Source organism: Puma concolor, chromosome A3 (genome assembly GCF_028749965.1).
Source record: "Puma concolor isolate L17-30 chromosome A3, mPumCon1.1.hap2, whole genome shotgun sequence".
Lineage (NCBI taxonomy): Eukaryota > Metazoa > Chordata > Mammalia > Carnivora > Felidae > Puma > Puma concolor.
In genome coordinates this window covers 119,934,581-119,961,740 of record NC_141669.1, presented here as the reverse complement: position 1 = coordinate 119,961,740, position 27,160 = coordinate 119,934,581, and the positions used below count along the sequence as shown (strand labels likewise).

Below are 27,160 nucleotides of genomic sequence, written 5' to 3'. Positions count from 1 at the left end.
GAGACCATGGCCCACCCTGCCAGCAGCTGGGTGACAGAGCGTTGTCCCATCTCGGAATGCAGCTCTGTCACACACAGGGTAAATGGGTCTATTCCCTGTGAATTATCTCTTAGCCGGCAGCTCCATCCATCTGCTCATTAATCCAATAAAAAAAAAATATCAAACGAGCCTTCTGATTCCCAGTCCCCGGGGGCCCAACTACATAACTTGGAAATGACTCTTTAGTAAGTCTGATCAAGGGCTGGTTGTTCAGTGATTAGAAATCACGGCCTCTTCCTCCAGGCTGGGGGCTCGTAAACAACAGTTGGATGAGCTTTTTATTGGGGTCGGACCGAAAACCTAGAGGGATCCATTTCTTCCTAATTTACACCCATTTCAGTGGGGAGAACAGCGGGGGGCTGAGGGTTTGCTCTGGGAGACCCAGCGGCTCCCTCGGCTGCAGCAGGCAGGAAGTGAGGACGGCAGCACATATTGAGGTGCGCCCATGAGCTGCCCAAGCACGGTGATGGACAAAGTGCCTTACAGACCGGGCATCACTACCAGGTCCAGGGCTGAGTGGGGAGCAGAACCCCTTGTTTCCTCATTGAACTTCCCATAGTAGCAGCCAGTGAGAAAGGGGAATGTGGTCAGGGTTGAGCCTTGGAGAACATGGATGGGGCTGACCATCCAAAGACCCCTCAGTCAAAAGATGGTGGGTGGTAGGGAGGTTCAGCGAGAGTACCAAGTGGTTCCTTCATTGAACCATTCAATAAATATTTCTTGAGGACCTACTACATGCCAGGCACAGGGACCTGATGGTGTCTGCCCTTAAAGATAGTATAGGCCAGTGGGGGAAGATGGTCCAATCTTGGGGGGAAAGTGAAGTCCAGAGTCAGAGAAGGTGTGGGTGCACCTGCTGAAGAGGAGCGGTGTGGGGGCCGGGGCCAGGCAGACCTCTCCCCCCAGATCTGAGAACGGAAAAATCTTCGTCTTCTCAGAATCTCCGGGAATATGCTGCACATCTGGAAAAGCAACTTGCCGATTTAGCTGTGGCCTCCAAGCCCCCGTCTCCTTGCCCTCAAACTCTCATGTACTGGACATTGGCACCTAGGAACAGGAAGTCCTAGGAGAGACAAGACAGGACAAGATGGTAAAAGCCTCCTCTACTCCGAAAAGATGTATCTCCGCTTAAAGGGAGGCCCACGTCTGGGGAAACACAAGCTCTGGCAGAAACAGGTCAGTGCATAAATCGCGAACGTACCTCCATCCCCAAGGTCTCCATAAAGCACAGCTTTTGCCAGCCACCTTCTCTAAGGTGGCAATTTATCTGTCATTTCCCAAGCTGCTGCTTCCTGGCAGGCCTCATAAATGTCCTTTGTGTCACCTAAATTTTCTCTCCTTCGCGAATAACACAAAATTGTGCGCAGCTGGGATTTACTCTCCTACCTCCTGGTAACTTTATCACCCGAAGGGGCGGGAACTCTGAACTCCAGGAGAAGTCCAATTCTCTCCCACAGTGATCCATCCCATGCCTTTGGAGGTCAAACAAATGACCTCAAAATTCTAATGAGCATGATAGTGTAGAATAAATCTTCTGATGATTTCCCACGTGCCATCCTGAGGCCAGCTGTGTGAATTGTCAGTTTTGACTTAAATAACGAGCTGTCTGACTCCTTGTAATCACTCAGCAGGAGTTGGAGGTTGAGCATCTCTCGGCCCAAAAGGACTTTGGATATTGGTTTTTCCAAATATAGCAGTTGGTCAGTGTCTCAGTGTCCCTGACCACTCTGCTGCCCTTCACTCTCTTCAGTGACTGTTATTTGCTGGATATTGACGATGGACCAGATGCGATCTGGCATCTCCTTTGCTGCTCACAGGGCTGCCGACCCAGTCGTCCCACCTTGCAGATGCTATTCTAAAAAGATAGCCTGAACCGTGGGCACAGACAGACCAGAACATGCTTGGACAGCATAGTGAAGAGGAGAGTGAACAATCAAGACGTGTTCGTTGGTATCGAAATCGTTCAGTAGGTTATGGTCTCTGATGGATAGAACGGTATTTAACATGGGAGCGCCGAGGACTAGTTTGCAACAACAACAACAAAAAAGAGAAACAGCAAAGAAAGAAAAAGGGTCTGGGCACCAGGAGTGCAACTATCCCAAACAAACAAACGAACGCATTTTTGAAATACCTAGAGGGGCGCCTGGGTGGCTCAGTCGGTTAAGCGGCCGACTTCGGCTCAGGTCATGATCTCGCGGTCCGCGAGTAACTGTGGGGGGGTGGAGTATGGGGTGATGGTCTATGAGGGGGAGCACATCAAACCTATATTAATAATAACGTCCCTCCGCTTAAGAATTTAGAAGAAATGTTCAAAGCTTACAAATGGCTTTCATAACCTGGGCTGTTGCCATGGCAGTGTTTTCAAAATGAGCCGGTCTTGAAGTTCCCCATGGTGGGAGGGGGTGGGAGGCAGTGGGGACAACAGACCGTGTCAAATGCCTCTTGCCCCGGTAGGGGTACCACCTCTGAAGGACACGTCGATCACTGCACGGCATCTAGCCATGCCCGGGGCATCCCTCCCCAATCCAGGCCTTCTGAGCTGTAAGGCTGGGCTGGCTCCGACCCACTGAGCTATGGCCCCTGAACTTGGAAAACTAATCACCCCCCCTGCCCCAAAACCTCAAAAGCCCACCTGAGCCCACTGACCTTGTGGATCTCGAGAACAGGGTCATAGAGCTGAATGCGCTTCAGCAGAGGGAGGGGGAAGCCTTCTGCCAACTTCTCTGGAGGTTGAGGCATAACATTGAGAGAGATTTGTTAATAAACAACAATTGTAAGGTAAGTTCCTCTCTGCCAACTCTATACACGGTATGTTCCCATTTAATTATCACCAAAGATTATGAGGTAGATAAGACTATTATTTCCATTTCACCGATAAGGAAATTGAGGCACAGAGTGGCCAAGGAACCTGTGCGAGGTCAGAAACTGGCAGAGCTGGAATGTCAACCCAGGCAGGCTGCTATAGGAGCCTGAAATACCAGCCACGGTGCCGTATGGGAGGAGTGGCCGGGATGGGGCAGCACACGCTCATGCGAAGAAGCTAGTGGGCACCTGCTCTCTGCCCTCCGCCCCTGTCCTGCCCTCTGTCGCAGCCAAATGAAGCAGGTCCTTGTGGAAACAGTGTTTAGGGCTTTATGCCTTATTTTCTGATTAGGGAGTTGGCAACCGACTGGAAAATTCAGAGATGGGCCACCTCGTGCCCTCTGTATTAACTTGGTCCTCTGTCTTTTGCCAGCCATTTCGGGGTGTAGGGGGCACTTCTGTGGGCCCCTCCTTCTCTCTCAGGAGGAGGTTTCCTGTGCTCCAAAGAGCTGCCTCAGTGTCCAAATTTCGCTAGAGCCTTGGAGGGAGATGAGGCCACCTCCAATAGGCCCATCTCACAGACGGGCCGCTGAAGCTCAGAGGAGAAATGACTAGTCCAAGGTCACTCAACCTGCAGGAGAGCCCTGTTTCCCATCTCCAAGTCCAGCTCCTTTCCCCCCAAAGAGTATTGTCCTTGATTTGGAAAAATCCATAGTGATTCTTACCGTTGACCCGAGGGTAGAGGGTGTTGAGAATGTGGTAGTTGAGCAGCGCCTCCAACAGCTCCACCTGGTGGAGAACAGGAGAGATACAACTGTGACCACGCGCCATTTTGCCTGGGCTCAGCTAATTCTCTACGTGCTGCCATGGCAAAAAAGACGGAAAAAAAGCAAATTTCAGATAGATGGCTACATCATGCTACTATTTTATGAGATAAAACTATCTTGAGATGCACATTTACGTGCGTGCAGACGGATAGAAACATTTGAAAGATTACACACCCAACTGTCCTTCCTCAGAAAGAACATCAGGGTTTGGCTTAGCCTTATCTTTAGTATTAATTTTCTTTCTTTCTTTTTTTTTACAATTTAATTTTTCCTTCACCGAATGTTTTCCTGAATGAATTTTTTTTTTTTTGGAAAAAATTTCAAAACGAAAGTTATGAAACCCAACTTTTAACATTCACCGTGTGCCCGGTATAGGGCTCAGAGCATGACGTACACATCTGATTCAATCTTCACAATAACCCTTTGGAGTTGATATTACTGCCCCCATTTCACAGACAGGAAAACCGAGACCCACAGAATGAAAGTGACTTTCAGAAACTGAGCAGCAGGGGCCACATTTGAACCTGAATTTATCTGATTCTATCATTCTTGCTTTCTACATCCTCTGTTCTGGTAAGATGACTTTTTGTGAATCTTTACATTTGACGGTTCACTTCATAGAACATTTTTAATTTTTTTAATGTTTATTTATTTTTGAGAGAGAGGGAGAGGGAGAGAGAGAAACAGAGCATGAGCAGGGGAGGAGCAGAGAGTGAGGGAGACAGAATGAGAAGCAGGCTCCGGGCTCTGAGCTGTCAGCACAGAGCCCGACGCGGGGCTCCAACCCATGAACCATGAGATCATGACCTGAGCCAGAGTTGGTCGCTTAACTGACTGAATCACCCAGGCGCCCCACCTCATGGAACACTTTTTCATGCCACGCACAGAAGCAATATTAACATGTCATTATTCCCTTCCTCCTTTGTTATGGAAAGAGGTCATCGTTTGGGATCCTTGGGGGTAGCATCTCTCCCCACGGTTTATGTGCTTGTTTCTACTTGGTAAGTTCGTAAGGGAAGGTCTGGGCAGCAGAAGGCAGGGGGTGGCTGGCCAGAGGGGCCAGTGAGGGCGGGATGGTGTTTGCAAGTTAAAGTCTATCCATCTCCTGCTTGGCCTGAGGAGGAACTGCCGTCATCCTGTCTTCCCTCTTGTCACAGACTTTTCCCTGATTACTTCTTCCCATACTGATGTTCCCACGGTCTTTCTTCCTTCAATATGGGGCCATCTATTTCACTGTTTGTTCCTCCTTGTGGAATCACCTCTTGGGTTAGCCTGCCCCACAATCCATTCCTCTGGTTTTAATAATGGAGCTATTTTCCCCCGGGGACCCCTCCTTTCCAGGCTCAGTCCGTACGGTTTGAGACCCCACATCCTGGCCCCAGGAGTCCAGATGAAACCCCTGTTTGGTCAATCGGCCTTGTCCAGTTTTTAACCACAGTGAGTGTCTAAAGAACGGCCACGTGATTCAGATTAATCCAATGAGAGCTAGCACCCGATATCTTGTATTGGGATGTAACTGCTCCTTGGCCCTATGTTTCAAGTCTTCGAGAACTTCTACCCTTTTCTAGGGCAGAAAGCAGCTCTTCTAATTTTTCTATTTTATTTTTTTTTTATATTGAAAAAATTTTATTTATTTATTTATTTATTTATTTATTTATTTATTTTTGAGACAGAGAGAGACAGAGCATGAGCAGGAGAGGGGCAGAGAGAGAGGGAGACACAGAATCCGAAACAGGCTCCAGGCTCTGAGCCGTCAGCACAGAGCCCGACGCGGGGCTCGAACTCACGGACCGCGAGATCGTGACCTGAGCCGAAGTCGGACGCTCAACCGACTGAGCCCCCCAGGCGCCCCTAATTCTTCTATTTTCTACTAATGGGTGCCATAGCATTGCTTAGTAAATGCACGAAATTAACTGATACCTTAAACATTTCATCAATAAAAACAATAAGAACTTACATTGAATACTCCAACTTTAGATTCTTTCAGTTCCACTTGCACCCTGTAACAAATCCGAGAAGACTCAGAGATGTGGTCATTATGCCCATGGGAATTTCCACTCAAGTGATGTGGGGGTCCCCAGAAAGGAGGCACTAGCTTGAGAAGACAGAGAGCCAAGGATGGGGTAAGAATGGGACTGAAAAAGACAATTAAATAACAAAACCCCCTTATTGTGATACCCCCTTATTGTGAAGGCTTGCAGAGGGGAGATGGGTCGTGTAGAGGAACTCAATCTTCATCTGATATTAGAAAGTCAACAGAGCTGATGTTTAAAATTCACAGGCTAAACAAAAGCAGTATTAGTTAATTCTTTATTTACTATTACTTTTTTAACGTTTATTCAGTTTTGAGAGAGAGAGAGAGAGAGACGGAGTGTGAGCAGGGGAGGGGCGGAGAGAGATACACACAGAATCTGAAGCAGGCTTCCGGCTCTGAGCTGTCAGCACAGAGTTGGACGTGGGGCTCGAATGCACAAACCACAGATCATGACCTGAGTCGAAGCTGGGCACTCAACTGACTGAGCCACCCAGGCGCCCCATTTTTTTTTTTTTTTTTTTTAATTTTTTTTTTTTTCAGCGTTTATTTTTATTTTTGGGACAGAGAGAGACAGAGCATGAACGGGGGAGGGGCAGAGAGAGAGGGAGACACAGAATCGGAAACAGGCTCCAGGCTCTGAGCCATCAGCCCAGAGCCTGACGCGGGGCTCGAACTCCCGGACCACGAGATCGTGACCTGGCTGAAGTCGGACGCTTAACCGACTGCGCCACCCAGGCGCCCCTAGGCGCCCCATTTTTAAAAAAAAAATTTTTTTCAAAAATTGTTTAGAAATTTGGAAGTAATGGGGATTAGGTGGGAAGGAAGTTTATGGAGGCAGGACCCATGGGGCAACAACTCATGTAAAATTTAAGTTTCCTTCCACAGTCGTGGGCCCCAACGTTGAGCGGAGGCTCTGCTCACAGTCCCATCCCCAGCTACAGGGAATCAGCTAGAGGGTCCAGATGGACGAAGCCTAGTTGAGTGTCCCCATGTGGGCGGGAGGCTGACTTACTTTCCTGGCTTCAGGGCCCCAGTGATCTTGCTGGTGTTGAAGGTCAACATGGCAGACACATTGGTAGTCTGGGAATTCCAGTAGAAGAAAACAGGTTTTTATATGAGAAAGGTTGTCCCCTATGGGAAGGATACCTATTAGTACCAACTGTTTCCCATAAACAAACAGCTGAGCAAGTTAAAGCAGGAACTTGTCCACTAGACTGCAGGCTCCTAGAAGGCTCATCACAGGTACTCGATAAATGTTTGAACTTGGACTTGAACATTTTTTACTTGAAATTGCTGACTATGAACGCGTTTAAACTATGAACAGACTACCGCGAGAAGGTGTAGGGTGCCTGTCCCTGGATATCTCTAAAGGGATCGCTTTTAGCTATCTCAGGGCTAAGAATCAGCCCTAGTGGTGACAATAATAAAAAATAATAATGATAAAATTTTGTTTTAGTTTACAATATATACAACATATTAAATGTACAATCCATTAAACAACAAATTTGATAATTGTAACAATAATATCAAACTGCAGATACAGCATCTAGAAGCAATTACCCTTCCAGAAATCTGTGTGGTTGAGTTTCAGATCTAAAACAAGAGAGCAAAGTTCTCCATCCGGTGGGCAGGAACCCAAAAGGATTCAGAATCCCTTCTCTCTTGGACAGGAGAAAGGAGAGACCACTCTCAATATTTAACTCAGAGGGACTTTAATATAGGGAATTGGTTATGCAAGTGATGCAATTGACAAGAAGCCAAAAAAAAAAGTTAGAGGGGTGACTCAGAGACTAGCAAAGGCAGAAAGCTGCTTCTACCCCAGGACTAGAAGAACCGAAGGAGGAATTGGGGTTATGAAAGCCACCGCCAAGGAGAAACAGTCAATGCCTGAGTCTCTGTCCAGAATCAAAAGAGGAAGAAATATTCTGGCTTCTTCCTTCCTCCCACCTGTAGCCTCTTGATGGTACATTCCATTGGCTGACCTCGCCTGAAACCAGGGTTCAAGGGCGCCTGGGAAATGTCATCTTCAGGGGTCAGATATAGATGCAGAGTAAACAGGTCAAAGACCCCCTCCACCTTCCTTCTAACAATAGCCCAGTCTCAGTGGGAGACACATACATTAAACAAATAAACCTGCCAACAACTATATAAGTATCTTTATAATTGCTATGCAATTATAATAATAGGGTGTTTTAAGGAAAAAAAATGACAGGGGGCCTAAGGTGGGTCAAGGGTAAGGGGTAATCAAGAAAGGTCTCTCTGAAGAAGTGAGATTTGAGATCTGAAGGAATTAACCAGGTGGTGAGTAGGGGGAAGAGCATGCAGAAAAAGGGAACAGCATTTGCAAAGGCTTTGAACCTTACCACACCAAGCCTGAACACAGGCTCCCTGACGGAGCTGGGCAGGAGCACAAAGCCTTCAATCTCCATCTGGGGGGTCAAGGACAGATTCCCAGGGCTGAGGTTCAGGAATGGGGCTGAGGCCATTGTTCCCTGGAGCTCCAAGTTCATGTTGGGGTACATTCTGGCTAACTGGGGGGACAGAATGAGGAGATTATGCCAAGAGAAGGAAATATGCAAGTTTGCCAAGGGCGCCCCAAAGGGAGTCAGATAAAGCTGAGAATGCCTTTTGATTGATTTTATTTTCACAAAATAATGCTCTGTTCTTCTTTCTCTTAATGGGTCACCTGGAGATCTTTCCTGTCATCAGACATCTGGAGTCTGCATCATGTATCTTGTGGCTGTACTGGGTCCATTGTGCGTGGGTCTGTAACTGATCTAACCACAGTGAAAAGCAGGTGGTTTCCAAGGTTTCGCCATGATAACGATCACCCCTGTGTGTACCTTTGGCTATTTTGGGGAGGTGGGTGGAAGACGCTTCTAGAAGTGGAATTGCTGAGTCAAAGGGCAGGGATATTCTTCAAGCTCTTGACAAGTATTGTCAAACTGTCCTCCAGAAAGGTCGGGCCAATTTTCTCATGCCCCATCCCTCCTGGGGCGTGAGGTGAGAGACCTATTGCGTCTCGGGCCCTCCCTGCACTCGGGGAAACTGTGCACGCGGAGACCAGACCCCCGCCCCCCCTGCCCTCCGTTTTTGAAATATGACCAGACTAGATGGCACAGTTTCACCAGTGCTCACGGTTTTCTGTTTAACTGGAATTTAATTGGGGGGCAAGACTTGTTCCTTTTTAGGGGAAAGAACAACAGTCCCTGTGAGCCTTTTTTGTTATGCAAATATAAAACCTGCATCCTACAGTAAAAGGGAGATATTTAGAAGGTTGGGGAGGTAAAAGGCTTTACTGAGAAGCTGGGCTGAGTTGTCGAGGCTGATGTAAGCAGGAAGTGGGAGGGGAAGAGTTTGCTCCTCTTTCTAGGGCTAAAAGGATGTTGGAGCCACCGAGGGCTCTCCAAATCTGACAACTTGGTAGCCTGATAAGCGGTTCTGGAGCTCAAGGGAGAGAAGGAGCCTATGGGGGGGCACCTTATGGAAGGATGCGACCCAGGCACTGCAGTACCTTAAGTTTAAAAACTTTCCCATTATAACCCCCTCAGCCACCTGCAAGGCTTCTCCAAGGCCTGTTCAACACTCCTGCCTATCTGAGCTGTGTCTTGCGGGGGGGTTGGGAAGGTGGGGGAGAGGACAGGTGGATTGCTGTCGGGTTAGATGAGACGCCACGCACAGTGAGGTTTAGCCCCACGATGACAGAGTTGCGAGGATAGTCCCTGCAGCACTGATGTAACCATGAGTGCAAACAACCCCCGGGTCCCTCAGGGGAGATGGGTTAAGCTACAGAAGTCCACCGGATGGCAGGCTGGATACCCAATGGAAACAAGAGTGAGGAAGCTCCTTATCTATCTCGACGGAATGATCTCCCAGGCCAGTAAGGCAAAAAAGGAAGGTATAAAATCACGTGTGTGGTACGTTTCTGTTTGTGTAAAAAAATGGAAAAGACTCACGGCATTTGTTTGGATCCACACGGAACATCCCCAGAAGGATATATACTGGGGGTGGGCACGGGGGGGTTCGGGGCCAGGAGCAGATGGGAAAATTTTCCACTCTAGAACCTTTTATGTGTTTTGAATGTGGAGCTATGAGAATTTAGTGTGGTTATAAACAAATTTCTTATTTACTGTTAGGGTGCCTGGTCCCTCACGTGCCCGCTGTAATTATTAATGTTATTAATAATGATGTTATTATTAATGATGTTATTAATCAGGGTGCATTTGGCAGGACGTGTTGGCATTCTTTGGGATTCTCAGATACCATCGGTAAAAGACCGGGCCACCTGTGGCCCCACGAGACATGGGGCTCCGGCGTCTGTCGTTTGGGCTTTGGAGAGAAGCCCCCAAGCCTCCAGAACGAAGCACCGCCCCCGCTGGGGGGCTTCACTGCTGGCCTTGGTCAGCTGAGAGTAGCACCGAGGTTTTAGAGAAACCCCTGGAGGCTAGTGGGCCTGGCCTGCACCTGCCCAGGGCTGAGAGAAGGCTTACCCGGGGCGCGAAGGGGCGGAAGGACTTGGTGGTCAGCCGGATAGTAGAGCCAGAAGGAACCTGCAGCAAAGAGACACGGTTTTAGGGTCCTCCCGCTGGAGCTGAAGGTGTAAGAATAAGGAGGTGTGGCGGGGGGGGGGGAGATGTTCAAGACGGTAGTTTCTTGACTGCCTGTGTTACTATGGCAACAGTCGCCGGGGTCCCCGCTGCTCTCCTTGGGACACAGGTGACATGCGGTGTCCTGAGTGAGGGTGCGATCTGCCGTCACAAAGATGTTATAGGTATGGTTCCCGGCTTTGTTACTGTGTGGTCTCACGCCATTCCCTTCACCTCTCTGAGCCTCAACTTCCTCATCTGTAGCATGGGGATAATAGTAGTCCCTGCTTATCAGGTCATTGTGAGGGCTAAATGGGACAGTGTGAACAACGCACCTAGCCCAAGGCCCAGCATAACTATTATAAAACACAGCTATTCTGGGGCGCCTGGGTGGCGCAGTCGGTTAAGCGTCCGACTTCAGCCAGGTCACGATCTCGCGGTCCCTGAGTTCGAGCCCCGCGTCAGGCTCTGGGCTGATGGCTCGGAGCCTGGAGCCTGTTTCCGATTCTGTGTCTCCCTCTCTCTCCCCTACCTCCCCCGTTCATGCTCTGTCTCTCTCTGTCCCAAAAATAAATAAACGTTGAAAAAAAAAAAAAAACAAACACAGCTATTCTGATCCGATCCACTAAAAAAAAAGGGACCGCACCACAGGCAGGGTGGGTTACTCAAATGTGATAACAGAAGTAAAAGGCCTGTGTGCATGTGTGAGAAATCAATGAAAAGACAAAAAGCCACTCCCCCCACCCGCCACACGGCCCCCATCTACCATCAGAGCCGGCTGGACCTTCCAGGCCGGCCTGCACTCTGTGCTTCCCTCATCATCCCGACGCTGTTCACGAGGCCTCAGCTTTACAAAAAGCGACCAGGAATAATTTTCTGAGACCCAGAAATACTAAAGAAACTTGAGAATTATTAAAGATGTCATCCATGGTAAAATTTAAGATTCTTGACAAAAAGTCCCATTTAAGACAAGTGTTTTAAAGGTAAGTCCTAGGAAGACTTTGCCTTTCTTTCTACCATGAATCACTAGATCACAGACCTTTTTCACTTTGGCTACAAGGAAGCTCCCAGAGAGATTTTTTTATTAAAAAAAAATCAACTTAGGGGCACAGTGTTTTCTTTAATTGTACTTTACTTGTAACTTGGTCTTAATTTCCTATTCCATGTAATTATATGCATTTATCGGGGTATTTATTATCCTGCCTCATTTACAAAATTTTTTTCAGTTTTGTTTTTAAACCTCCGCAACCAAGCATGAGAGAAAATATGAATTAGAACAACAGGTCTAGACTGGGGCAAAAGTAAAACACAGACAAGGAAGCCACAGTCTTTCACAGTTCTAAGGGAGAAAGAATTTTGATTTGAGCTTTCTGGCGGCCAAAGAGAAAAGGGAAATTGTGCCAATTTGTATATTTCCTTGTCTTAATCTTTTTTCACGACAGCTTCCCATTTCACTGATGTAAATAGGGTAGAAAGGAAAGAAGGAAGAAGGACAGGTTACACTGTCACTCGTGAGTGCTATTCTGCCACCACCCTCACCATGTCATCTGTGATGGAGAAGTTCAGGTGCCCTGCCTCGTGATAAACCCGACTGGCTGTGTTGAAGACATAATCAGAGATGGCAAAGTAGACCATTCGGTTGTGGTCCTCAGGAAGACTCATGACAGGAGCAAGGAAGGTGACTGGGGAATAGCGATCGCGGTTAAAAATTTCACCCTGGAAAGAGAAACAGGATGCATTTGAACTTTTCAAAGTCCGTCTCAGAGCTGGACAGCTGAGCTAGGCAATCGCTCGCATAGACTGATGCGGGGGCACTGGCGAGAGTCACTGCCTGAAACTCTACCACGAAAGGCGTTTTCCTAAGGGTCCAGAATCCCTTAATGACAAGCTCCCCAGCTTTGGCATATTAACCCATAGTACCCTCTACGCCACCGTCTACACCACCTAGCCGGGGTCTGATTGACCTCACCTGCATGGTGGTCAAGATGAAGGAAGGGAAGAGCGTGGCTTTCAAGGTCTCAGGGTTGTAAGATGCCTGTTGGAACTCTGGCTCTTGAAACCCTCCCCATCACTCCATATCGCCCTGCCCTCAACACAGTGGGCACCGCTGGGGAGATGGGGCCAGATCCGAAGCCAGAGAGACAGGAGGCCCCGCGTGAGGGCCGGCCCTGAGGGCATGCCACCCTGGGGCCCAGCCCACCCCAGCCCCTCCTCTGGGCCTCTCACCTTAAACATCACGTCCAGCATTTGGGCTGTCGCCCGAGGGGCTTCCGTTAAACTGTAATCGATGCCAGCGAAACTGTCGATCTCTGTTGTGACTGTGAACCGGGAGAGGGGCGGAATCAGGAGCCAGGTGACGGGGGATCTGATTGACCCACACCCTTGTAACTTTCTTCATGGCTCCTTGCCCCTCTGCCCCCAGACCTTCTACCCAGCCCAGCCCCACAGCAAAGAGCTGCTTTTCCAAGAAAGAGATGACATGGTTCTATTGTCCCACTGGTGGATTAGCCATGAAGAGGGTAGTATGCTCAGCCTGGGGCCCGAATGGGTTCCAGGGTTACACACACACACACACACACACACACACACACATGCGCACGGGGGGGGGGGGGGGGGTGGGCAGAAGGAGAGAATCCCAAGCAGGCTCCACCCTCAGCACAGAGCCCGATGCGGGGCTCAATCCCATGGCCCTGAGATCATGACCTAAGCCGAAATCAAGAGTCAGACACTCAACCAACTGAGCCACCCAGGCGCCCCTGCATGTGTATATTTATATTTGCATATACAAAAGAAAATTTGCATATACAAAACCTAAACAGAGGTTACCTCTTGGGAGAAAACTGGGGGAGAAAAGGGGACTTAAAATGATTACTTTCCACGTTTCTGTCCCGTTTAATGTTTTACGAGGTATGTATATGCGCGAGTATCCCAGGGACGGGTGGGACGGCCTACCTGGCAGAGTTTGGAGATACGGCTGTAGGTCAGAGGCCACCGATTTCTGGATCCTTTCGCAAATCTGCAAAACACGGGAGGAGAAGCCTGAGCGGGTCCCCCGGCTTTGGTCTGCCATCGTGCTAATCGCTTTAGTCATGGCCTTTCACGTATTTGCTCATTGACCAACGATTCTACAAAAACGTATCAGTGCTTACCATGTGCCATGCGTCAGGGAACAGCAACGATCAAAAACATGTAGGTCCCATGTGGACCTCAATAGGGTCCAACTGGATCTTTCAAAGTAGTTCCCGGGGTTGGACACCTGAGCTGGGTGGTCCGTGACCCAGCCTGGTGAGGGGACGTCGGCCGGAGGCACTTCCTGAAATACTGCCGCGAAAGATACTTTCCTTTGGGAGGTGTTGGCCTCCCAGAATTTAGAATTGAATAGCAGAACTAGACCGTCGGGAATGTATGTTCCCAAACCAGTTTGCCATACGTGCTCTTGTAATCACTCAAATTATTTATTATGTAAACCCACGAAATGTGGCGGAGAAATCCAAAGATAAATGCCTTGGAAAGGTGAGCTGCTTAAAGAAAATGCTGAGAGAACCAAGACAACCAAGAGAGTTCTTGGTGTGAACAGGAAAAAGCTTAGGAGGAAAAAAAGTCATAAAAATCTAGAAGGATTCTGCACTGGGATTGCTTTGCAAAGGTCTTCGAATTCTCATTGTGGTTAGAGAAATCTGAGCCGGAACTTGGGGCAGATCAATGTTTTATGCAAGAAAGACGAAGTCCATTGTCAATCAGTCAAGAGACTATTTTCATTTTGTTTGTTTGTTTTAATGTTTTACTCAGTGTTTTGAGAGGGAGAAAACGTGAGCGGGGGAGAGGCAGAGAGAGAGGAGGACAGGGGATCTGAAGCGAGCTCTGTGCTGACAGCTCGGAGCCCGGAGCCTGTTTCGGATTCTGTGTCTCCCTCTCTCTGACCCTCCCCCGTTCATGCTCTGTCTCTCTCTGTCTCAAAGATAAATAAACGTTAAAAAAAATTAAAAAAAAAAAAAAAAAAAGAAGGATCCATGCATAGAGGAAGGAGAGGAACATGGCGGGGTGGGCTCTGAGAGCATGGGGTGGGGCCCTGGCCTTGTGTGGGGGTTGCAGGTGCCTTCCTTCAAGAGGTGACATTTTAAGGGCAGGCTAAAGGGTGAGCAGACATAAATCAGGCACAAGGTTGTGGGGAAGGAACTACGCTGGGGGCAGGGCAGGCAAGAGGTGAGATCGTAGCCTCCCTTTGTAGCTGGCTCAGTTTGGGGAGAGGAGCTTGGCATCAGGTTGCTGCTAAAAAGCAAAGAAAGATGTGGTGAACAATAGTCATGGTTGATTTCACGGGAACAAGGAAACACTGCTGGCCTCACTGGAGCCTGTGCCCTTCTTGTTTTTTCTTCAGACAAAGGCCCATCGGACCTTCCTAAAGGCCCCCCTGGATGCCCCACCCCCCGGAGGGGACCTGCACGATGGGGGGAGCAAAGGCCCTTGGGCCCTCAGGCCCAGACCTGTAGTAGGGCCTCCCAGGAAGGCGGGGTAAGGGTGTAGTACGTGAGCTGAGCAAACCTGGGTTCAAATCCTGTTCGGTCCCCCCGCTGGCTGTGTGACCTTTGAAGAATCTTTCCCTGCTTTCGAGTCCTCACACACAGGATCCAGTGACAAGGCCAATCCCTGTTTCCCAGGGATTTTGGGGGGACTAAGGAATGAGACAGTACGTATATACGGCCCAGAGAGCAAACATGTAGAAAGTGCTTATTCTTTGTTGTTGTTGTTGTTAATTTTTTTTTTTAGCGTTTATTTAATTTTGAGACAGAGAGAGACAGAGCATGAGCGGGGGAGGGTCAGAGAGAGGGAGACACAGAATCTGAAACAGGCTCCAGGCTCTGAGCCGTCAGCACAGGGCCCAACGCGGGGCTCGAACTCACGAGATCATGACCTGAGCCGAAGTCGGCCGCCTAACCGATTGAGCCACCCAGGCACCCCAGTAAGTGCTTATTCTTAACCCTGTTGGTCAGATACCATAACCCTTCCTGAGTGAGGAATTTGAAAGGTCCTGTATCAGGCTCTTAGTTTTCCTGGAAGAAGGAGATTTCTGAAGACCCATAAAGGTCAGGGGTCAGGTGAGATCTCCATCTTTCATGAGACACCCAGCCCCTGTGAGGCCTTTGGTACAAGATGCTCCATGTTCTAGGAAGTTCGAAACCCAACCTACCTCCTCACTAGCAAGGTGACCACCGGGCAAGTTATTCCACCTCTCAGAGCCTCTTCTTTTTTTAAAAAAAAAATTTTTTTTTTTCAACGTTTATTTATTTATTTTTGGGACAGAGAGAGACAGAGCATGAACGGGGGAGGGGCAGAGAGAGAGGGAGACACAGAATCGGAAACAGGCTCCAGGTTCTGAGCCATCAGCCCAGAGCCTGACGCGGGGCTCGAACTCACGGACCGCGAGATCGTGACCTGGCTGAAGTCGGACGCTTAACCGACTGCGCCACCCAGGCGCCCCGAGCCTCTTCTATCAAATGTAGAAAACAGCACCTTCTTCAAAGGTTGTGGTTGGGACTCAATGGCATATCAATGGTTCAGTGCTTAGCACACTACTTCTGGCCAAACCACAGGCTCAATAAATAGCTGCATTTGCTATAAATAAGAATAATTAGGGGCGCCTGTGTGGCTCAGTCAGTTAAGCGTCTTCAGCTCAGGTCATGATCTCACAGTTTGTGAGTTCGAGCCCCGCGTCGGGCTCTGTGCTGACAGCTTGGAGCGTGGATCCTGCTTCGGATTCTGTGTCTCCCTCTGTCTCTGCCCCTCCCCCACTCATGCTCTGTCTCTGTCTTTCCCTCTCTCAAAAATGAATAAATGTTTAAAAAAATTTAAAAAAAGAATAATTATACAGTGATATATTCGGTTCACATTATATTAACTGATCAAAACAACAATTAATAAATTACCATGACAATTATTATATCAATGCTACTTGTAATATATTACTATATTATATAATATTACTAGTCATTATTTGCACCCACACTGCGGAAGAATACTGTGTCCTATTCAGAAAGCCATGGCATCGTGGAAATGGGGCGCACAAGAAGGAGGTTAGCATATGTCCCCAGCTCACCTACACCCCAGGACTCCAGAAAAAGGAAAGGAACAGAATCCAGTTTGCCATTCCCATCTGTGGGGTCTGTCTGCTATTCCCGCTTCAACCACCAGGGGGCACTCAAAACAAGACCAGGGGCACCTGGATGGCTCAGTTGGTTAAGTGGCCAACTCTTGATTTCGGCTCAGGGCATGATCTCATAGTTCGTGGGTTCGAGCGTCGCATCGGGCTCCGCAATGACAATGCAGAACCTGCCTAGGATTCTCTCTGTCCCTCTCTCTCTCTGCCCCTCCTGTGCTCTCCTTCTTTCAAAATAAATAAATAAACTTATGAAACAAGACCAGACGTTGGACCAAGTGGAGTGTGAGTGTGTGTGTGTGTGTGTGTGTGTGTGTGTGTGTGTGTGTCTGTGTTTTCCTCTTTCCTCCTTCATTACTTTCTCCCTTCTCAAGCACAATCGTTGCTACAGACACAGCTCCACATTCATAACACCTCAGGAATTTTGGGGATAAATTAGTGTTTAACGTGAAACCTCTTTGTTTTAGCCAGAGGTTTCAAAATTTGGAGATTTCACGTAATTTTTTTTTTTTTTTTTTTTTTTTTTAATGGGAAAAACCGACACTCTGTGGCTGCCTTCCCGTCCAAGGCAGGGGCTCATGAACACCCGGTTCTCACGTTCCCCAAGTTTCCTGCCTGCTGTCTGCAGGCACCTAAATGTTAATTTCCTTTTTGGCCTTATGGAGTGCAGGGCAGTGAGGGTGGGGGGGAGCACGCTCTGAGCAAGGTCAAGCAGAGAGAAGGGGAGGAGTCTCTGTTTGGTCCCTGCTGTTTTACCATTGGCTGAACTTCTTACCATTCTCTGCCTGACCACACCCACTTGGAGTCCAGAGACCCACATTTTGCCCCAGCCTGACTGCACACTGGCTCCAAGTGATTTGTCCTTTCTGGGCCTTGGGCTTAAGTATGTCTGGGCCAGCCCTCCTGACCATCTAGGACCAGAAGTCGGTGAGGAATCACACCTCACCCTTGCATGGCACGGTGGGATACCAGCCGCGTGGACATTCCTACCTTGTTTTCCAACGCTTTGCGTAACTTGGACTCAATCTGGTTGTCGAAGAGATTCAACAGCCACCTGGGGAGAGGAGCACAAAGGATGGTCAGCTGTGTTCCGCCGAATGCAGGGGCAGTGAGGCAGCAGGGGGGCCAGGCCAGTCTCCAACAGAGCCCTCTCAACCCGTCTTGGTGCCCTGCTGTGTGACAGAATTCTGGACAGGATGAAAATCCAGAGTCCCCAGCTCCCAGTACGTTCACTGATTCAGCACATCTGGTCTCCCAGCCCCCTGCTGCACCCCGATCAGGTTCAGTAGATTTGGAGGAGAGGCTTGAGAATCCATATATTTCTTTTTTTTTTAAATTTTTTTTTTCAACGTTTTTTATTTATGTTTGGGACAGAGAGAGACAGAGCATGAACGGGGGAGGGGCAGAGAGAGAGAGGGAGACACAGAATCGGAAACAGGCTCCAGGCTCCGAGCCATCAGCCCAGAGCCTGACGCGGGGCTCGAACTCACGGACCGCGAGATCGTGACCTGGCTGAAGTCGGACACTTAACCGACTGCGCCACCCAGGCGCCCCGAGAATCCATATATTTCTAAACAAGGAAACTGAGACTCAAAGAGATGTACTCAAGCACTTGTATGTTGTCCGCACCCTCTCCTTTGGCCAAAGGCCCTTGTGTTCTTCCAATAATCAGATTTCACTCCCTTGATGGTGGTCCCCACCAGCATTCCTGGCTTGAAACTACCTCTGTTCATCTCAGCAGGGTCCTCCAAGGAATGACCTCTAAGTGCCTGTGATGTGCCCGTGCATGACGCCTGGACACTTATGCTTATCAGAGGCCAGGCTTCGGGCTGGGTGGATCTCGGGCTGCACCCAGGGATCAAGTTGGCCAGGGTCCCCATGGTGACCTACCCCAAATCTCCCGACACGTCCACCTCCACATCTTGAATGTGGCTGCTGCAGCTGGTGGCACTGACGGTGGGCCTCCCAGAGAGCTCTCTGCCCAAGAGAAGGTTGACTGAAATGGTAATGCCCTTGACCTCCACATCAAGGGAGCCGTGTAGTTTCCTGGAGGAAATGAGAGAAGCAGTCATTGATTCCTAGACGAAAATCAGCCACCATCTGGGGGGGAAATAGGAAGCCCAATTCTTTCAACGTTTATTTATTTTTGGGACAGAGAGAGACAGAGCATGAACGGGCGAGGGGCAGAGAGAGAGGGAGACACAGAATCGGAAACAGGCTCCAGGCTCTGAGCCATCAGCCCAGAGCCCGACGCGGGGCTTGAACTCACGGACCGCGAGATCGTGACCTGGCTGAAGCCGGACGCTCAACCGACTGCGCCACCCAGGCGCCCCATGGAAGCCCAATTCTTACCCCAAAATAAATGGAGCTGGATCAAAACTTTAATTACAAAAATTATTACAAAGTAAAGATTTATTACAAATAAGACCACAAATGATCAGGAAGAAAGACTGGGTCTAGTTATTTATGGGAAGGAGTGGGCAAAAGCCTTTCTAGGTAGGATCCAAGTCTCAAAAGCCATAAAGGAAATGGTTAATAAACTGGCCAGCATAGAAAATTAAAACTTCAGTGAACAAAAAAACCTTCCGTGTTCAAAGTAAAAAAAAAAAAAAAAAAAAAAATCGCATGGTGAGCCAGCCGAAGAGCTAATTTCCGTAACATATGAGCTAATTTCCTTAATCCGCAAAGAACAGGCTTATACAAATTAATAAGGAAAGGACAAAACAACCCAAGAGAAGAAAAAAGGGATCAAAGATATCAAACAGGAAGTTCAACTGCAAATAAGCATATGAAAAGTTATTAAAAATGAAAATAAAATGATGCCAGTTTTTACCTATCAGATTGGTGAACGTTTTTGAAGCTTGTGAAGGTAACGGGTAAACAGAAGTCCCAGACACCGTGGTTGGGAGAGCATATCTGGAATATAGACTGGTGGGATCCATCCTAACACACGCAATCTTTGGCCTAGAGATTTTGTTTCTAGAACTTTACTCTGTGGCTCTTCCTGCCAATTTATATGCGTGGGGCAGCTCACAGAAGCATCATGGGTAATAGCAGGAGGTGATGAACAATCTAAATGTCAACTGGTGGGGCACAGGTTCAACAAGCCGTGGGCATCTATGCCATGCGGCCTTTAAAAAGAATGAGGGCTAATGTGGTCTCTCTATACAATGAAATAGTACTCATCAATAAAAAGGAAGAAAGCACTGGGCTGCCTGGGGGGCTCAGTCGGTTGAGCGTCCAACTTCGGCTCAGATCATGATCTCGCGGTCCGTGGGTTGGAGCCCCGTGTCGGGCTCTGTGCTGACAGCTCAGAGCCTGGAGCCTGTTTCGGGTTCTGTGTCTCCCTCTCTCTCTGCCCCTCCACCTCGTGTGCTATCTCTCTCTCTCAAAAGTAAAAAAAACATTAAAAACATTTTAAAAAAGGAATAAAGGACTGACGCATGCTATGTTGTGGACAAACCTCAAAAACATGATGATAATATATGCCAGATACAAAATGTCCCATGTCGATATCATTCCAATTGTATGAAATGTCCCCAGTAGGCAAACCATAGAGATCTAGTTCAGATTGGTGGTTGCCTGGGGCCGGGGGAGGAGGCAATGGGCCGTGATTGCTTAATGGGTCTGGAGTTCATCTCGTGGGGGGATGAAAACGTTCTGGAACTAGATGGAGGTGGTGGTGGCACAACGTTGTGAATGTACCAAATGTCACTGGATTGTTCACTTTAAAATGGTTACTTGTACGCTATGCGAATTTCACCTCAAAAAATAGTACATTAGAAAAGGTAAAAAAAAAAAAAAAAAAAGAATGGGGTAGATTTTCATATGCTCATACAGAAAGATCTTTGAGATCTTTAACTGAACAAAGCCAGGACAGAAGAGCACGGCTCGATTCCTTTCATGGAAGTGAAGAAATGTGACTTGTCGACTGAGCGTCTTTCTAAAGCCCCGCTGCCCAATAGAAATATAATGTGAGTCCCGTAGGTAATTAAAACATTTCTTTTTTTTTTTTTTTTTTTTAATTTTTTTTTTCAACGTTTACTTATTTTTGGGACAGAGAGAGACAGAGCATGAACGGGGGAGGGGCAGAGAGAGAGGGAGACACAGAATCGGAAACAGGCTCCAGGCTCTGAGCCATCAGCCCAGAGCCCGACGCGGGGCTCGAACTCACGGACCGCGAAGATCGTGACCTGGCTGAAGTCGGACGCTCAACCGACTGCGCCACCCAGGCGCCCCTAATTAAAACATTTCTAGTAGCCACATTTAAAAAGGCAAAATGAAAGAGCTAAAATTAATTTTAACAGCATATATTATCATTTCAACATATGACAACATAAAAATCATTCATGGGATTTCTTATGTTCTTTCTTGTACCGAATCCTCAAATCTGGTGTTTCACACTTACAGCAGATCTCAACTGGTACCAGCCGCTTTTCTTTTCTTCTTCTTCTTTTTAAAATTTTTTTTTTCAACATTTATTTATTTTTCGGACAGAGAGAGACAGAGCATGAACGGGGGAGGGGCAGAGAGAGAGGGAGACACAGAATCCGAAACATGCTCCAGGCTCTGAACCATCAGCCCAGAGCCCGACGCGGGGCTCGAACTCACGGACCGCGAGATCGTGACCTGGCTGAAGTCGGACGCTCAACCGACTGCGCCACCCAGGCGCCCCTCTTCTTCTTTTTTAAAAGTTTACTTATTTATTTTGAGAGACAGAGACAGTGCGAGTGGGGGTGGGGCGGAGAGAGAGGGAGACAGAGAATCCCAAGCAGCCTCCTGGCCAGCGCAGAGCCCGGTGCGGGGCTCAAACTCACGAAACTGTGAGATCATGACCTGAGCCCAAACCAAGAGTCAGACGCCCAACCGACAGAACTACCCAGGCGCCCTTGGCTGTTTTTCAGGTACTCTGGAAAGACACGTGGCTAGAAGCTACCATATTGGACAGCGCAGGTCTAAAGTATCAATACAGTCAGGTCATCCAGAAGAGACTGGTCAACCTCCCTGTTATGGGCTGAATTGTGTGTCCCCACCCCAAATTCAAATGTTGAAGGCTTGAATCCCAGGACCTCGGAATGTGACTACATTTGAGACAGAGCCTTTGAAGAGGTGATGATATTAAAATGAAGCCATTAGGGGGATGCTTGACTGATTCAGTCCGTGGAGCGTGCAGCTCTGGATCTAAGGGTTGTGAGTTCCAGCCCCATGTTGGGTGTAGAGATTACTTAAAAAAAAATAAACTTAAAAAAAAAAAAAATGAGGCCATTAGGGTGGGCCCGAATCCGATGTGACTGGTGTGTTCATAGGAAAAGCACACACTGAAAAGAGGACACAGAGGGACACCCGGGGTGCCTGCACACAGAGGGACCACCATGTGAGGACACAGCCAGAGGGTCACCGTCTGCAAGCTAAGGAGAGAGGCCCCGGGAGAAAGTAGGCCTGCTGACACCTTGATCTTGGACTTCCGGCCTCCGGAAGGGTTGTTTAAGCCACCTAGTCTGTGCTATTTCATTACGGCAGCCCAAGTAGACTCATCCACCTTCCATCCAAGGACCTTGGAGGTCAGAGAACAGTTCAAAGAGCCAGAGATTTTGTGCCCCTGGGAGCTGCCCTTGATCAACAGCAAATAAGGAAGAAGGGGTCATAATGGCTGAGTTGGGGAAACTCAGAGGTTTGCTCTGCCTGCATGGCTTCCAGAAGTCCCCAGGAGGGCTGAACTCCCATCAGCTGCCAGGCTGACTTCCTTCCCTCCCTGCCTCCCTTCTCCACCCCCACGGACGGCTTCCTTTGGTCATTTCCCAGGTAAAGTTCTTGCACTTGAATTCTAGCCTTGGGGTCTGCTCCTGGGGAAAGCAAACCGAAAAGAAACAGCATTCTCTCATTCAGCTCGCCCATAACCCCACCAGGAAAGCTTAAGTCTTAACCAAGAGCCAGGGCTCAGGCCCCTGTGGGCTCCTTTCATCTACCGAGTGGCCTTTCTGATGAGCCGGGAATACCTTGGACCCAAGAAGGATGGGAGAAAGACCAAGGCCAAGGTCCCAAGAGCCTGGGAGCAGAGTCTACTTACACGAAAGATTTGCGCAACTTCCATTCGCTCTGGACTCTGATGAAGGAGTCAGAGATGGTGAAACTCAGGCCCTGGCCGGGAAGGGGTGTCAGAGTGGAGCCAGGCAGCTCACAGCTGTGAATCTGCAGGCTGAGGAAAGAGAGGCACGGAGTGCCATGTCAGCCCCAGCTTGGGTCCCTCCTCAGCAGGGCTCTTGCTCCGACCTCCACCACCCCCTACCCCCGCCCCACAGGGACTTGGCGGGCAGAGCCTGCTTCGGGCAGGCGTGTGGCTCCCCCTGACTGTGCGGCCATGCTAAGCGTGTTCCATCCCTTATGTCACTTAGGCCTCTCAAAGGGGACAGCACTGTCCTCGTTCCCTTGTTACAGAGGGGGAAATAGAACCTCTTGAAAGGGCCGCACTTGCCCAAAGTCACGCAGCTGGGATCAGAGCCCATGAATCTCATGGTCCTGGGTAGGATCTGGAATTGGGCCCACAGGCACACCCCTTTGCATTTTGCAGCTCCCTTGACAGATCCGGGTTGAGGGATCAGATCCAGGGAAGGCTGGGGCCAGCCTCAAGAAAAGACACAGAGTGCTGGGAGAAGCAAACCAAGAGGACACATATCGTGGGGCCGTCAGTGGGAAAACAATGGTCGTTTCATTTTATTTGTCCGGCATATAGTAGGTGCTCAATAAATGTTTGCTGATGGACTGAATAAAAGAAAGAAAGAATGAAGCCATCAGTGGTAGCGGGCAGGGAGGGGGTGATGAGCTGTGACTGGATTGCCCTCCTCCATTGGCTGTGCCTCAACAAGCATTTCATGCCCTTTTTTGGCATCAGCTGCTCATGTCTAACGATCCTCTGAAGGCTCAGCTCCAATGCCGGCTCCTCTGGGAAGCCTTCCTTGACTCCCCCGGATGTACAACCCTCAGCTCTAAGAGCTGGGCTAATGTCTTTAAAGTTTAAGGTCTATTTTCCCTTCCAGACTACATCCAGGGGCCAGACTGGAGCCTAGATTATCACAGTGTCATCCCCATTTTATAGATAAGGGAACTGAGGCTCAGGTCACACAGCTGGTGGGTCTTCTTTGATATTTATTGGATGAATGAATGAATGGAGGAACACAACTCCTCCCCAGGACCTCCCTCTGAATGCTGCAATGAACTCTCCCACTGCTGCCCCAGGGAGGTTCTGGGGTTCTCTTTCCCCTGCTGACCCCCACCCCTCCCCACCCTCTCAGGGCCCCTGCAGAAGGAAGGTCCCACCTATGGAACTCGTAGCGCCCACGGCCGAAGGGCTTGATCTTGAAGTCCCCGGTGAAGTCAGGCAGCGTGATTCCGAGCAGTTCCTCCCGCAGGGTCACCAATCCCTCGTGGGCCACTGTGGACAGGAAAAAGCTATGAGTCAGCCTGGCCTGCCTGCCTGCCTCCCCTCTAAACCCTTCAGTGGCTCCCACTTGCTCTAGGGAGACAGGCCGACTTCCTTGTAAGTATTAATGACAGTTACAGAATGTTGAGCCCCTGTTGCGTACCACGTGACTTCAGGAAACAGGAGCATCACCCCGTTTCACGTGGTGCTGTTACGTGGGTGCCCAGCTGATGGGTGAGGAAACAGTGTCTTTGTCAGCAACCCCACCAAGGGAGGAGTGCTGTGGGTGTGGGTGGGTGGTCCTCTGTCCTGTCCTTCCCGGCATCTAGCCTGTGCTAGATGTAAAGACTTAGGGACGGAATCCCGGCATTGATGTCTTTCTACCTGGCTGACCTTGAGCAAGCCTTCAGCCTTCACTTTCTCCACGGCAATGGTAACAGAACTCTCTTCTCGGAGCTGGCATGAGGATTACAGGAGATCCTTGCAGAGCAAAGAGGGGCCGGGGGCAGACAACAAGCACTCCTAGCTTGGGGTGTGGTGCACATAGCAGGTGCTCAGGAAAGGCCCCGGAGCAGCAAAGCAGGGTTTATGTTCTAAAAATATGGAAAGGACCAAAATGTCCAACTCTAGACGATTGGCCTAAGTAAACATGATACATTCACACAGCGGAAAGGAACCAAAGGCAAATTTTGCCTGACTTAGGGTTTCAAAACACACAGCATTTACCAGGCCCCTTTGCTCGGGTACACGAGGGACCCAGGGTTCTGTCCTCAAGGACGGCATGTGTGCACAGAGGACCAGTGGTCTTCCCTTTTTCCAGCTGCACCCCTGTCTCTAGTGAGTGCGTGTGCCGGGCCTTCTGCCAGAATGCTACCCCTCGTCCCTGGTTAATTCCCACTCACCTTTTGTGCCCCCCCCAACCTCCTCCAAGAAGCCTTCCCTGATTTCCTTTTCTCGTCTCCCGACAGCCCTGCCTGAGGGAACATTATCACCCCATTTAACAGAAAAGGCAATTGAGGCTCCATGGATGTGAGGACAGCCGTGCGGTGACTGTGGGGACTGGTGTATAAATACCTCAGCACCCTGGCCCTTGGATGGGTTAATTTTGACGCTTGGCTTCAGCAAAGCAGTCCTACTTCTCATTCTTTTAAGAGTGAGCTATGACATAGATGCAAGGCATTGCCGGGTAATTCTTCAATGTTCCTATACGCGTGTAACCACCACCCAGAGCACATTCCCAGCACCCGGCGGGCTCCCTCCCGTCCCCTCCGGGTCACTGTCTTTCTCTGGAGGCAACCGCCATTCTGACTTCTGGATTTCAGACAGAGGTTTCCAAGCTCTACCAAGAACCTTCCAGGGGACTTGTCCCAGTCACCTCTCCGGTCCCCCGGCTGCCTTTCCTCTCTCATCTCACGTTCCCACTCTCCTGTGCTGTTTCCTGGCATCCTCCCCCAAATCAACTGCTTGCTCTAAATCCTTATCCCTGTTGGCTAGTGGGGAGACCCCTGGCTCAGACAAATAACGCGCCCGAGTGGCACAGCAGGCGGGTGACAAGGCCTGACCTCGGCTCGCCGCCCCGAGGGAGAGCACCCCGTTGGTGTCCTCCACCGTTCCCAGAGCAGCCTGGTGCCCAGCGGGTCCCCAGTCCAGCCAACAGCCACAGCTTCTTACCGTACTCTAGTCCCTTGTCAGTGATCCTGGTGACCAGGCCGGGGTTGGCACCCAGGGCCTCAGGGGAGGATGTAAGCAGCAACCTCAGCAGTAGAGAGGGCAGGGCCCCGGCCAAGGCCCTCATCCTGGATTCCCAGTGGAGTGGCCCAGGCCGGGTCCGGCTCCCATATAGCAGGAGGGCTGGGGCAGGGGTGGCTCCCGAGTGGGGGCGGGTTCCTGGGATCCGGTTCGGGGCAACGGGAATGGGAGGTACAGAGACTGGAACTGGCTTGCAACATTGCTGGGGTCATGGGTCATGCTTAGAAGGTGGTTGCTGCTGTCCCGGGTCAGAGGGTGGGTTGGCCTGACCCTGGGTGACAATCTCCGTCCACCCTTCCCACAGAAAGACCCCACATGCATTGCTAGGAAGGCCCGATGTTACAGACTAGGAAACCGAGGCTCAGAGAGGCCACGTCCGTCCCTCAAGGTCACACACCTGACAGGTAGCGGAGCTGGGAGTCCGAGCCAGGTCGGGCACCACCCAAATTCTTTCCTCTCGTTTTAAATTTTTTTTTTTTCAACGTTTTATTTTTATTTTTGGGACAGAGAGAGACAGAGCATGAACGGGGGAGGGGCAGAGAGAGAGGGAGACACAGAATCGGAAACAGGCTCCAGGCTCTGAGCCATCAGCCCAGAGCCTGACGCGGGGCTCGAACTCACGGACCGCGAGATCGTGACCTGGCTGAAGTCGGACGCTTAACCGACTGCGCCACCCAGGCGCCCCATCCTCTCGTTTTAAATAAACAGGGTTGGGTATGAAGAAATCTTTCCCCCACGCCCCCACGGAAAAATGGGCTTTCTCAAACCTTGCTGGTGGTAAAATTTTCTGGAAGGCAACTTGGCAAATCTCTAAACGCTTGCATTCCTGGTAACCCGCAGTGCCACTTCCGGAACGTAAGTACATAATCAAAGTCAGCGTGACATATGTCACCGCAACAAAATGCTCATTGCTGTGCGGCATGAAACAGGCAAGGGGGCAGTGGACCCAAGCCGGAGTGTCCAACAAAAGGGGATTGGCCAAACTAGTTATCATACATTGAAAGTAATGCCTCCCTTGAATGTATCGTAAATGTATTTCTTGATTCCGTATATTTATTTCTTGATGCAGAAAGATGCTCAGGAGGGACAGTTTCCAATGACACCACAGAGTGAGGTTCTGTTCCCACGTTTGCCGGTCTGGAAAATGTTTAGCAAGGAGTTTTGAGGAATTGTCTCTGTTTGGGTGGGCAGGGTTTTGCGTGTTTTGAAAATCTTTTTGTTTGTGGATATTCAAAATTTTTATTGTCTTGGGGCTACATTGCATCTGCAGTAAGTAAAGATCATAACATTTCATTTTGGAGAACAAAATTTATAGTAGGGATTGTGCTTAATACATAAGGATCCTCCCCCCGCCCTCACTCCACGGATCCTATATTTGTGAGTTTTGTTCTGCTTCCACTTCCAGGAAGCCTTCCCTGATCAACCCCCCCCCCCCCGTTTCCCTGGATTAGAGAGAGGTCCTCCTCTGAGGTCCCAGAATATCTGCACCTCCTCCCTCATAGCATTAACCACTCTCTGCTTCTTGGTAATTGTGGTCCTTTAAAAATATGT

The 27,160-nt window shown here is 49.4% G+C and overlaps 1 protein-coding gene across 1 annotated transcript; it reads right to left on the bottom strand.

The window, feature by feature from the left end:
* Positions 1 to 732: 732 nt before the first annotated feature.
* LBP (lipopolysaccharide binding protein) lies at positions 733 to 25,709 on the bottom strand. Its single transcript, XM_086702174.1, has 15 exons — positions 25,532 to 25,709; positions 23,758 to 23,872; positions 22,511 to 22,639; positions 18,334 to 18,489; positions 17,434 to 17,497; positions 13,242 to 13,305; positions 12,516 to 12,607; positions 11,829 to 12,005; positions 10,194 to 10,253; positions 8,067 to 8,234; positions 6,716 to 6,783; positions 5,626 to 5,668; positions 3,567 to 3,630; positions 2,686 to 2,762; positions 733 to 1,102 (listed from the first exon to the last, which is right to left on the bottom strand). Exons 1-15 carry the CDS (start codon positions 25,653 to 25,655, stop codon positions 1,058 to 1,060), a joined length of 1,446 nt encoding a protein of 481 aa, XP_086558300.1. The 5' UTR covers positions 25,656 to 25,709; the 3' UTR covers positions 733 to 1,057.
* Between the last annotated feature and the right edge of the window lie 1,451 nt (positions 25,710 to 27,160).